The sequence below is a fragment of the Akebia trifoliata genome, chromosome 12, assembly GCF_017979445.1.
Source record: "Akebia trifoliata isolate Shusen 1 chromosome 12, ASM1797944v1, whole genome shotgun sequence".
NCBI lineage: Eukaryota > Viridiplantae > Streptophyta > Magnoliopsida > Ranunculales > Lardizabalaceae > Akebia > Akebia trifoliata.
In genome coordinates, this window is record NC_141386.1 from 20,492,249 (window position 1) to 20,504,160 (window position 11,912).

General features: G+C 35.1%; 1 protein-coding gene across 1 annotated transcript; it reads right to left on the reverse strand.

Annotated features, from left to right (window-relative positions):
• Positions 1-546: 546 nt before the first annotated feature.
• Positions 547-3,259, reverse strand: LOC147389044 (UPF0481 protein At3g47200-like). The gene has a single exon (XM_086418857.1). The coding sequence runs from the start codon at positions 1,940-1,942 to the stop codon at positions 632-634; it is 1,311 nt and encodes a 436-aa protein (XP_086274983.1). The 5' UTR covers positions 1,943-3,259; the 3' UTR covers positions 547-631.
• Between the last annotated feature and the right edge of the window lie 8,653 nt (positions 3,260-11,912).

An 11,912-nucleotide genomic window follows, 5' to 3' on the forward strand; every position in this document is an offset into this window, starting at 1 on the left:
AAGATAAGTTCAAGAGCTCAAGAATGGAATCAGAGACGGTGCTCATTCACAAAGGATTGTTAGAAATTGCAGAATTCTTGAAGGTGGATATCAACACATTAGTTGCCACCTTCAAGAGAGGATATTTTGGATATATAAAATCCTCTCCCATCTGGACTGTTCATGTCACATTAAACTGTGAGAATCTCAAGATGAAAACGTGACATTATTTGGGTGGAACTCTATCTAATTAGGGAAGAATCCCAATTTAGAAGGATAAATAATTACTAAATTTGGATGAGGATGAATATGAAAATTATAATCTAACTAGGTTTTGATTTTCTTTTCTAGGTTTAGGATTTTTTTATATAAAAATGACTAAAAGTCATTATAAAGGGGAAAGAATGAGAAGAAACGATTGATTTGGGGATAGCAGTGAAAGAACCAATCACCTATTCTTTGTATTATTCATATGGTTTATGTTTGTGATCTTTATTTGAATTGAGATCTCGAAGTACTATAAAAAAATTGCTTCTACATTAGTCATGATAATCGTAATTTGGGGAGGTAAGACCACGTTAATCAAATATATATTGTAAATGCTTTATCTTACAACCATTAATTGAACCTCAAAATGAAACAAAATACAAGATTAATGTGGAAAATAAGAAAGGATCGAAAATACAGTCTGTAAAAACGTGAAAATAAGTAATAGAATGGCAGCAATGAGCGACAGGATTGCCCATGGACTATGGAAATAGTCACGCACCAATTTTGCTTTCCTTCTGTGCCAAGGGCTGTTATAATATCCATCCAAGTCCTTGCAAAGCCCAGAAAATGTGAAATTTCCCACCGCAATTTCCTTACAGAGATTGTTAAAGAGATTTGAAACATCTTCCTCGCGACCTAAGTAGTTCTCGATAATTTTTTTCCGTTGAAGTAATTCGACGTCATTTGAGGAATTGATGAGGTAATCCATGAAGATGGCATAAGACGTAATGTCATAGCTAATAGTACCATTGGAACACTGCTCAAAAGCAATAAGGTTTCTAAAGAGAGACTCGGTGCCATCCAAAATGCTTATAGGGGGGATTTCTAGCACTCCGTTGCTTGTGCTAAACTTTAACTCAGTTAAGTTGCTAGATTTGCGCTTCTCATAATTGATTCCTGCTTTTCTAAGCTCGGTTGCACAATACACGAATCTAGGCCCATTTCCACCATTTTCTGTTATTGTACGAGGGCCTGGAAGGTAACAATTGCGCAAAAGATCGAGTAAATGTTTGCAACTTAGTTTGAATACTTCCTGTTTCATGTGCAAAATCTGTTCAAAGAAACTTGAGACAAATTCCAAGAGGGAGTAGGAGAGAGGCTTGGACATTTTTCCCACTAGATGATTATATAAAGAGTTAAGGACGATAAACGGAATCTGATTTTCTAGCAATATCATGTCACGCATGATAGTACTGAACATCAAGAAGTTATCTAATAGTGGGTCATATTTGTCTCTTGTCTCTGAGTGCTTAAGGAACAATTCTAATACAAAGCAACCATCGAGTAGCATTATTTCCACAAAATTATTTCTGTTAAGATCTGTGGTCTCCGCATAGCAGTTACTAGCACTTTCTTCCAATCCCCAAATGGCCTTGCCGCAAGCATCCCGTGCTTCTTCCCATGATGATGCTCGATGAAGTAGATCATCCATGTACCGCCATTTATGCTTTTTCATAGCTTGGAGATTTTCATTTTTGTGGTGAAATGGTCCGATTGAGATTATTTGAGGGGTATAAGCATTTTCATTGAGCTTACGAAGTATCTGAGGAACCCTGTAGATGCAACAATCTGTGTGTGCTGGAGACACTTGTTCAAGATTCATTTTGATAGAATTCATATACGAGATGTATTGATCTTCAACGTCTCCAGTTGCAGCACTACTGCTACCAGCCATCCCTGGTATATTTATCATTAATTTTTCGTTGACAATTAATCTTATCCAAGTTCAAAATTAATTTGGAAAATCCTAGGTTCATAGAGCATCAAATGCTTGGCTAAAGTAGGGAAGATATTCCTAGGGATTCCCAATAAATATAGATTGCTAGGAAATATGAAAACCAATCATCACGAAACCTATGTTTTTCCTCCTATCTCAGTCATATGTTTGATGCTCAGCCTCAATTTCGGTTTTCGACCAAAAAAAAAAATTCCTAAAAATTAATATGTTATGTGATGGTAATAGAAAGGATGACTCCATATATACAAGTTGAAGTTTTAGTCACCTTCCATCTAATATAATATTGAATAATGATGAAAGCATGCGGTTTTGGTACATCAAGCTGACATGGCAAAGGCATAGAGCCGTACATCTTTTTTCAGTGTATCCTGATAAAAAAGATCTATGATTCTATGCCCTTGCCACATCAGCGTCATAGCCAACACATACCAAAACCGTGTGCATTCATCACAGCTCATAATATTTTAAGAGTCTGGATCTTATAAACCCAGAAAATGCTAGCCTTAACCCTCAACCTATCAACATGAACATAACAGTTAGAGGATTTGAGGAAAAACAGAGATTTTCTAGGCATCAATACACATTTTCCCATAAGGAGCCATTTTCTTAGCATTTTCCCAAAAGAAAATTTTGGAAAAGTTAATAATCCCCAAAAGATTGGAACTTATCTATAGAAAATCTGTCCTTCTCAAATCCTAACTGACATGTTGTTGGATAGCCTCAACTGCGGATTGAGACTAGAAAAGTCCGCCTATAAGTCGAGGGAGGAGGGTTGAAATATCACTCCCACACCTCAAATCTTGGCATATAGATTTCTCAATTAATACACTACAAGAGGGATTTTTTCTTTCTTCAAAATGAGAGATCTATACATGATTTGAGGTGTGGGAGTTGGGTGGGAGTACATGATCTGGACTCATAGGGTATTACTTCTGTTTTGTAATGAAATTTGTATCAAAGCAGGTGACTATTATAGATGTACATTTACATTTTAAAATAGAATAATGATTTTCTAACATACACCCCATCATAGAACTGTAGATCATTTGCCTCGGGATATGCAAAATCATAAATCTTTTTCTCATGTATCCCGAGGTAAATGATTTACGATTCTGTGATGGGAGCGTCAAATTATCACAACTCTTTTAAAAAGGGTCTAGATCACATGTACACTCAGGGAGGAAGATTTAAATCCCACACCCACACCTCAAATATCCATGGGTAACTAGTAAGCATATCATGGTGATATAAACACTAAATTAAAGCATCCATTCATTAAAGAGAAACTTGTTTATAATAATATATATATATATATAGGGTCCCGTTCGCCACCCTTAGTTTTACCACACACTTTAACAAACGCGTTTTGTCTTACATGGGTTAGAAGTTTCGGAATGAGCTGATTTTTGATGAGGATGATCTCTATGGTGAGGAGATCATCCTCACCAAAAATCAGCTCATTCCAAAACTTCTAACCCCATCAAAATTGATTTACAAAAAATGGACGGTCCACGATTTTTCAACGTGTAAACATGGGGCTAAACATTTCGGAATGGGCTGATTTTTGGGGAGGATGATCTTCTAATCATAGAGATCATCCTCACCAAAAATCAGCTCATTCCAAAACTTCTAACCCATGTAGGACAAAAAACGTTTGTTAAAGTGTGTGGTAAAACTTAGGGTGCTGAACATTTCCCATATATATATATATGGGAAATGTTCAGCAACAAACATTTTGACAAACATTTTGGCAAAACATTTTTCAAAAAATGGGTTAGAGGTTTTGGAATGGGCTGATTTTTGGTGAGGAGGATCTCTATGGTGAAGAGATCATCATCACCAAAAATCAGCCCATTTCAAAACTACTAATCCCATCAAAAATGGTTTACAAAAAATAGACGGTCCACGATTTTTCAACTTGTAAACTTGGGCTAGAAGTTTTGGAGTGGGCTGATTTTTGGTGAGGATAATCTCCTCACCGTAGAGATCATCCTCACCAAAAATCAGCCCATTCCAAAACCTCTAAGCCATGTTTTGAAAAATGTTTTGCCAAAATGTTTGTTGCTGAACAGGACCCTATATATATATATATATATATTATATATATATATATATTATATATATATATATATATATATATAGGGTCCTGTTCAGCAACAAACATTTTGGCAAAACATTTTTCAAAACATGGGTTATATATATATATAGGTCCCGTTCAGCACCCTAAGCTTTACCACACACTTTAACAAACGTGTTTTGTCTTACATGGGTTAGAAGTTTTGGAATTGGCTGATTTTTGGTGAGGATGATCTCTATGGTGAGGAGATCATCCTCACCAAAAATCAGCTCATTCCAAAACTTCTAACCCCATCAAAAATGGTTTACAAAAAATGGACGGTCCACGATTTTTCAACGTGTAAACATGGGGTTAAACATTTCGGAATGGGCTGATTTTTGGGGAGGATGATCTTCTAATCATAGAGATCATCCTCACCAAAAATCAGCCCATTCTAAAACTTCTAACCCATGTAGGACAAAAAACGTTTGTTAAAGTGTGTGGTAAAACTTAGGGTGCTGAACATTTCCCATATATATATATATATATATATATATATATATATAGGGTCCTGTTCAGCAACAAACATTTTGGCAAAACATTTTTCAAAACATGGGTTATATATATATATAGGTCCCGTTCAGCACCCTAAGCTTTACCACACACTTTAACAAACGTGTTTTGTCTTACATGGGTTAGAAGTTTTGGAATTGGCTGATTTTTGGTGAGGATGATCTCTATGGTGAGGAGATCATCCTCACCAAAAATCAGCTCATTCCAAAACTTCTAACCCCATCAAAAATGGTTTACAAAAAATGGACGGTCCACGATTTTTCAACGTGTAAACATGGGGTTAAACATTTCGGAATGGGCTGATTTTTGGGGAGGATGATCTTCTAATCATAGAGATCATCCTCACCAAAAATCAGCCCATTCTAAAACTTCTAACCCATGTAGGACAAAAAACGTTTGTTAAAGTGTGTGGTAAAACTTAGGGTGCTGAACATTTCCCATATATATATATATAATATATATATATGGGGGGCGTTCAATGGCCAACTTTTTGGCAAACTTTTTGGCAAAACATTTTTCAAAACATGAGTTAGAGGTTTTGGAATGGGCTGATTTTTGGTGAGGATGATCTCTACGGTGAGGACATCATCTTCACCAAAAATCAGCCCATTCCAAAACTTCTAACCCATGTTTACAAACTGAAAAATTGTGGACCGTCCATTTTTTGTAAACTGTTTTTGATGGGGTTAGAAGTTTTGGAATGGGCTGATTTTTGGTGATGATGATCTCCTCACCATAGAGATCATCCTCACCAAAAATCAGCCCATTCCAAAACCTCTAACTCATGTTTTGAAAAATGTTTTGCCAAAAAGTTTGCTAAAAAGTTTGCCATTGAACGCTACCCTATATATATATATATATATATAGGGTCCTGTTTAGCAACAAACATTTTGGCAAAACATTTTTCAAAACATGGGTTAGAGGTTTTGGAATGGGCTGATTTTTGGTGAGGATGATCTCTACGGTGAGGAAATCATCCTCACCAAAAATCAATCCACTCCAAAACTTCTAGCCCCATGTTTACAAGTTGAAAAATCATGAACCGTCCAGTTTTTGTAAGCCATTTTTGATGGGTTAAAAGTTTTGGAATGGGCAGATTTTTGGTGATGATAATCTCCTCATCGTAGAGATTATCATCATCAAAAATCAGCCCATTCCAAAACCTCTAACCCATATTTTGAAAAATGTTTTGCCAAAATGTTTGTTGCTGAACATTTCCCATATATATATGGGATTCGAAGTTTTGGAATGGGCTGATTTTTGGTGATGATGATCTCCTCATCGCAGAGATCATCCTCACCAAAAATCAGCCCATTCCAAAACCTCTAACCCATGTTTTGAAAAATGTTTTGCCAAAATGTTTGTTGTTGAACATTTCCCTATATATATATATATATATGGGTCCCGTTCAGCACCCTAAGCTTTACCACACATTTTAACAAACGTGTTTTGTCTTACATGGGTTAGAAGTTTTGGAATGGGCTGATTTTTGGTGAGGATGATCTCTATGCTGAGGAGATCATCCTCACCAAAAATCAGCTCATTCCAAAACTTCTAACCCCATCAAAAATGGTTTACAAAAAATAGACGGTCCACGATTTTTCAACGTGTAAACATGGGGCTAAACATTTTAGAATGGGCTGATTTTTGGGGAGGATGATCTTCTAATCATAGAGATCATCCTCACCAAAAATCAGCCCATTCCAAAACTTCTAACCCATGTAGGACAAAAAACGTTTGTTAAAGTGTGTGGTAAAACTTAGGGTGCTGAACATTTCCCTATATATAACTTAGGGTGCTGAACATTTCCCTATATATATATAGGGAAATTTTCAGCACCCTAAGTTTTACCACACACTTTAACAAACGTTTTTTGTCCTACATGGGTTAGAAGTTTTGGAATGTGCTGATTTTTGGTGAGGATGATCTCTATGATTAGAAGATCATCCTCCCCAAAAATCAGCCCATTCCGAAATGTCTAACCCCATGTTTACACGTTGAAAAATCGTGGACCGTCCATTTTTTGTAAATCATTTTTGATGGGGTTAGAAGTTTTGAATGAGCTGATTTTTGGTGAGGATGATCTCCTCACCATAGAGATCATCCTCACCAAAAATCAGCCCATTCCGAAACTTCTAACCCATGTAGGATAAAACGCGTTTGTTAAAGTGTGTGGTAAAACTTAGGGTGCCGAACGGGACCCATATATATATATATATATATATATATTAGAGAAAAAGAGTGTTGATCGAGAGAAACTTGTGTACAAAACTATTCCCTCTGGGGAACGGATAACAATGTGGAAATAAGAAATGGAGTACTTGCAAGGTGTGTGGATAACTTGTGAGAGGGAAGGCTATTTAAAATTCTTGGGCTGATCCCACCGTACCTACATCAGTCATCACTTGAACTTTAGACTTCTGATCAGTCTTGAACAAGTTTTATATTTGTTTTTTCTTTTCTCTTAAAGAGGTAAATATGCAAAAATGATTATCTTGACTTTATGGGTTAAAATTTGAATACTGATGATCTGACTCTTTTTATGTAGGCTCCCTCCACAAACCATATAAAACCATAAAAATCTGTCCTTTTGTATCCTGCAGAAAAGGATCTACGGTTCGTGAAGGGAGAAAAAAATTTGATGTTTCAATAGGAATCTCTTTATTTTAGGACATTGTCTTTTTATTAATACTTGGAGTGTAAGCAGTCATAAATCTTAATATATACTATTCTTTAACAGCTTTATTCACTCTCACTCACTCTCTCTCTCTCTCTCTCTAGAAATTTGATGCTTGAATAGGAATCTGTTTAGTTTAGGACATTGTCTTTTATTAATATACTTGGAGTGTAAGCAGTCATAAATCGTAATATATTTTCTTTAACAGCTTTACTCTCACTCTCTGTCTCTCTCTCCTGTTTATTTCCTTATAGGGGGAGTTTGGGATCCACAAAAAAGGTAAAGCAACTACGTGTAGTGCTGATAAAAATTAGTTCTCGTATGTTTTCTTTTTTAAAAGTTTTCACAATAATCGCATTTGATCGATGAACATCAACAAGGATTCACCTCATAGAAACATTTTATAAATTGATCGCAGAAAATAAAATGCTGTGGAGGAGAGGGTACACAGCAATTTCCAATGGAACAAATTAAATTCTAATAAGAATTGTAGGAATAACAAGTGCAAGCTATTGGATTGGATGATAGAGGAACTCTAAAAACTCTTATTGGCATAGAGTTCTCTTACAATACAAAATAGCCAAAAGTCCATATGCTTCTCTATAACCCAACTTCCTTGATACCTAACTAAAGAAAGTAAAATTACTTAGTTATCCCTAAATATCGGAAACACAATATGAAAATTAAAAATACATCCCCACAAGTTGAGAAGAAACTCTTCTTCAAATTAGTTTCATCAACTCCATTGTGAAATTCAAAAGGGTCTATGATATTGAAATTAGGAGAGATAATTAAACATTCCAATAGTTCAATATAATATGAGTTCTCATTTATTTTCTTCAACACCTGACATGGACCAATTTTCTTTAGCTTTAATTTGTTTTTCTGCAAATCCATCATAACCAAGTCAGCTTTCACAAACACCTTTGGGACATATATGGCATCCGTATCTGTTATGTATTTCTTACTTCCTTTCTCCTTATTCATGGATTTTATGCATACTCGTTTGACATTTCTTCTACATCCTTACTTGCTCCACCTCTAATCAGTAAACTTAACCAAATCTAAGATGTGATTGCTGATCTTTCCATAAACAATCTTAAGAGGACTCCACCCAATAGAACATTTTTTTTTGAACGATTAAATGCAAACTCAGCAAGTAATCCCACATTAATACTTCATACAAATATGACTTAAAAATCTTGAATCTTGATCTGAAGTAGTAAACTTTGGCATACCATCCAAGCACTAACAATCAGTTTGAAGAATAAGTTAGCAACGTGTGTAACATACATAATCTTTTTTACAAGCCAAAAAATAGCCCATCTTTCATAAACAATGAACGATAGAAATAGATATTTGATTGGGTTACTTTGGGGAAGTCCAAATACAAAATACATGCTAATATTAATTGTTCCTCAGAGAGATGTAGAAATCAGCAACACTGTAAATTCCTGAGTTTTGCAACACTGTAAATTCCTGTGTTTTTTACAACTATATAAGATAAAATAATACTTAATTAATTTTTAAAGGATCTCATTTCCCTTGTATTAATTAATTAAATGTGGAAATATTTGTTTGTGGGCATAAGATGGTGAGAGAATTGAGAGTTCTGCTTTTTTTTACACCTAACAATGTTTAGATGATACAAGTAGACAAGGCATGTCGCATATCAAACATAAACTTTGAGTTGAACCCCTCGGAGGCTGATGACAAAGTCTCTGAGGTGAAGAAGCATTAACTAGCTTCTTCTCTATAAAAGAGGTGGAGGGGACAGAAACCCAAATCTTCCCAAGAGCCTCTTGAGCTCCAACTAGTTTGATTTGTTCTTCAATTCAATTGATTTGAGGATTTTAAGACACACTGATCATGGATGAACTTGATTTAATTTCCTCAATCGAAGTCAAAGGAATTTCTGCTTAAAAGCTGGGAGGGTTACAAGCATAGAACCCCGTTAGATCAACTTCTCCCGTGGAGAAATCTCAGAATAATGATTAAAAATCATCTAATTAAGGGAATGAGATTGTGATTTTGATTGACAACAAGAAGCTTGAACAATGAAAAAAAAAATTCAGAGAGGTCAAAGGACACAAACATGACAAACCTGGTTGTTGCCATATGTGTCATCAAGCCTGACCTATTTTCTAAAATCAATGTAAGAGAGAGAGGATGTCTAAATTAACAAATCTAATGATAAGGATGGGCAGCTTAGTAGCTTACAGATGCCATCCCAGAAATGAACATATGCTAGGAGACGAGTGGAGTAGTTGATCCACATGACCCCACACCACAAAGGTAGCATACTCATGGAAAAGACACATGATCCCAATTGTGTAAACACAAAATCCTCGATTGAGATTTATCCTCAAAATAATTATCCCTGAGACTATCAACAGAAGAAAATATATATACTTCTGTAAAATCAATGTTCGAAAGTAAAATAAGCTCTACTAAATATGAAGATAGCAGGTGTTTATGATCGTATAATTTTCATCATTTTCTGTGAAAGAAAAGAAATAAATGGAAAGTACTCGTTATCGTAGCAAAATTAATAATTTCTTGAGGACCAAAAAAAAATATTGAATGACATAGAAGGAGTGTTTTAATATCAATCTATTAAAACATAACGGTGGATTCCACTCCTTTGTCTTAAGATTTATACTTCACATAAACAATTATCTTGAGGAGATTTGTCCCTCCTCCTTTGTCTTCTCTCTTCTTCCCCTTCCCAAGAATGCCCCCAACTTTATTGTCTTTTCTCTTCTAGCCCTTTTCAAAAGCACCCTTACAACTTTCTATATTGCTTTTCCTCCTTTCTAATAAGTTTGGGGGTCCAACTCAAAATCAATTGGCAATGAGTGGAGAGGCTCAAAAGGTTATAAGGAGAGAGACAAGGCAACAAGTGTCCCATGTGGGACTAAACTCAACACGCCCCCGCACATGTGGGTCGGACTATGCCAAAGCACATGAGGATATTATGAACTGGGTGACGTGGAGGAGAGAAAGGCCAACTTTGATACCATGATTAAGTTTGGGGGTCCAACTCAAAACCAATTGGTAATGAGTGGAGAGGCCTAGGAGGTTATAAGAAGAGATACCTGCACGTGTGGGTCGGACTATGCCAAAGCACATGGGGATATTATGAACTGGGTGACGTGGAGAAGAGAAAGGCCAGCTTTGATACTATGATTAAGTTTGAGGGTCCGACTCAAAACCAATTGGCAATGAGTGGAGAGGCCCATGAGGGTTATAAGGAAAGATACAAGGCAACAAGTGTCCAATGTGGGACTAAACTCAACATTTTCCACTTTTTCAATAATACTGTTCCGAATTTTTTTTTTTTTTCTACTTTCACCCCCTACCAGTGCCGTAGGCATGGGCAAACTCTAGTATATAAAAATAAAATAAACATAAAATTGCATAAGCCATAGAGGCGTCAAACTTAAAACCTTATGAGAAAGAGTATTGGAACAAATACCTTAAAAAATATATAAATATATCATTTATTACAAGCACAACCAACAAGGTGATCTTTCTACCTAATCAACAACTTGTAAAGTTGAAAGAAAAATAAAAAAGTGAAAGATCTACACATAATTTGTACTGAAACATAGGAAAGAATAATTGGAAAGATAACTTAGCGAGTAAAAGAGGAGAAATGAACTTAGATATATTGACATAATTGAGTGTCTATATAAAACTATTACTAGCAGGAAAAAAAATTAGGGAGACAAATGAGTTATTTGTTCTAGTATAAATGAAGTTACCAAGACAAAAAAAAATACCTAATGCAAACTTTATTAGAGAGCCTCATAGAGAGGAAGGTCCACTAAATAAATTACAGTGATGGACGGGAAATTCTCCATTGCAAATATTTTCCATATATTTGATTATATAAGGATGGAAAAAATGATGAATATTTTGCTATGTATTTGAGTTAAAGTGAAATGTACTGCCTGAGTGTTGTATAACCAATGCATATAATCAAATTAAAATAAAATATTCATATAAGGCAGTAAAATAAAACTATGCTTTATAGAGCTGAATGTAAATCAATCAAGAAACATATTCAGAAATTGTGCATAACAAAGACGAGAATGTCAAGTTAGAGAAACATAACTTCAAACAAAACTTGAAACAACTACACATTCCCCCAGCAACAATGCCAAAATTCTAATGGGACTACCATTGTCCTTCCCATAGAAATTAATGTGTATAACTTTCCTTGATTTATGGGAAAAATACGGGATTGAACCCTAAAGAAAGGGGGTTAACGAAGCTAAGGCAAAATGAAGTTAATCTAAATCACTATTTTAAAATCTTTTTTTGTGTTTTGTTAACAAAAATAAAAGTAAATATTGTTGGAAAATAAAACAATAGAAATGAAAATTAAATTAAGAAGCAAGAGAAGAATACCATTAGTGATTAAAGTAACCTATGACTAGCAATTAAAATCACATCTAAGTTTTATCCTTCTTTTAACTCAACTCCAAAGGTTTGGTGTGAGTTCCTTAGGTTGGAAGATATAGCATGAAGCTTGAATAACACAATAGTTAAAACTGCTTCACTTACTAATGTGTGAAATCCTTACTACCAGTTATCTAGATTAAGTATGTTTT

Coding starts and splice junctions, on each gene's coding strand:
- LOC147389044 (XM_086418857.1), bottom strand. CDS start 1,942: ATGATAAATATACCAGGGATGGCTGGTAGCAGTAGTGCTGCAACTGGA.